Source organism: Numida meleagris, unplaced genomic scaffold (genome assembly GCF_002078875.1).
Source record: "Numida meleagris isolate 19003 breed g44 Domestic line unplaced genomic scaffold, NumMel1.0 unplaced_Scaffold670, whole genome shotgun sequence".
Classification (NCBI taxonomy): Eukaryota; Metazoa; Chordata; class Aves; order Galliformes; family Numididae; genus Numida; species Numida meleagris.
The window spans coordinates 1-977 of NW_018364885.1; the positions used below are offsets into that span (position 1 = coordinate 1).

General features: G+C 59.7%; 1 protein-coding gene across 1 annotated transcript in view; it reads left to right on the plus strand.

Moving 5' to 3' along the window:
• The first annotated feature begins 76 nt into the window (after positions 1-76).
• The window catches only part of LOC110391954 (ribonucleoprotein PTB-binding 1-like), a 19,225-nt gene continuing 18,324 nt past the window's right edge, over positions 77-977 (plus strand). Inside the window, exon 1 of the mRNA XM_021383908.1 lies at positions 77-231. Within this exon, the coding sequence (XP_021239583.1) occupies positions 216-231 (16 nt within the window). The 5' untranslated portion in view covers positions 77-215. The remainder of the gene's footprint in view (positions 232-977) is intronic.

Sequence of the window (977 nt, forward strand, 5' to 3'; positions counted from 1 at the left end):
CCCCCCAAAAAACCCAATCCCGGCATTTTTCGGGCCTCCTCTTCTCGGCTGGGACCGTTTGCCCGATTTTGGGTTTTTTTGCCCCGTTTTTTTTTTTGCAGGCTCAGAGCCGCGGCCGAGGGCTCCTCCCCGACCCCACGCTGCTGCAGATCCTGGGCGGCCTGGGCGGCCCCGGCGCCGTCCCGCTGCTGCTCGCCCCACTGCTGCGCGGAGCCATGGGGGGCAAGCAGGGTAAGGGGGCAGCCCCATAGCCAAGGGTTTGAGCCCCATAGCGAAGGGTTTGAGCCCCATAGCGAAGGATTTCAGCCCCATAGCGAAGGATTTCAGCCCCAGAGCGAAGGGTTTGAGCCCCATAGCCAAGGGTTTGAGCCCCATAGCCAAGGGTTTGAGCCCCATAGCCAAGGGTTTGAGCCCCATAGTGAAGGGTTTCAGCCCCATAGCGAAGGATTTCAGCCCCATAGTGATATGGGGGGGCAAGCAGGGTAAGGGTATGAGCCCCATAGCCAAGGGTATGAGCCCCATAGCGAAGGGTTTCAGCCCCATAGCCAAGGGTTTGAGCCCCATAGCCAAGGGTTTGAGCCCCATAGCCAAGGGTTTGAGCCCCATAGCGAAGGATTTCAGCCCCATAGCGAAGGGTTTCAGCCCCATAGCGAAGGGTTTCAGCCCCGTAGTGATATGGGGGGGGCAAGTAGGGTAAGGGGGCAGCCCCATAGCGAAGGCTTTGAGCCCCTTAGCGAAGGGTTTCAGCCCCATAGCGAAGGATTTCAGCCCCATAGCGATGGGTTTGAGCCCTGTAGTGATATGGGGGGGCAAGCAGGGTAAGGGGGCAGCCCCATAGCGAAGGCTTTGAGCCCCGTAGCGAAGGGTTTGAGCCCCATAACAAAGGGTTTGAGCCCCATAGCGAAGGGTTTCAGTCCCATAGTGATATGGGGGGGCAAGCAGGGTAAGGGGGCAGCCCCATAGCGAAGGGTTTGAGC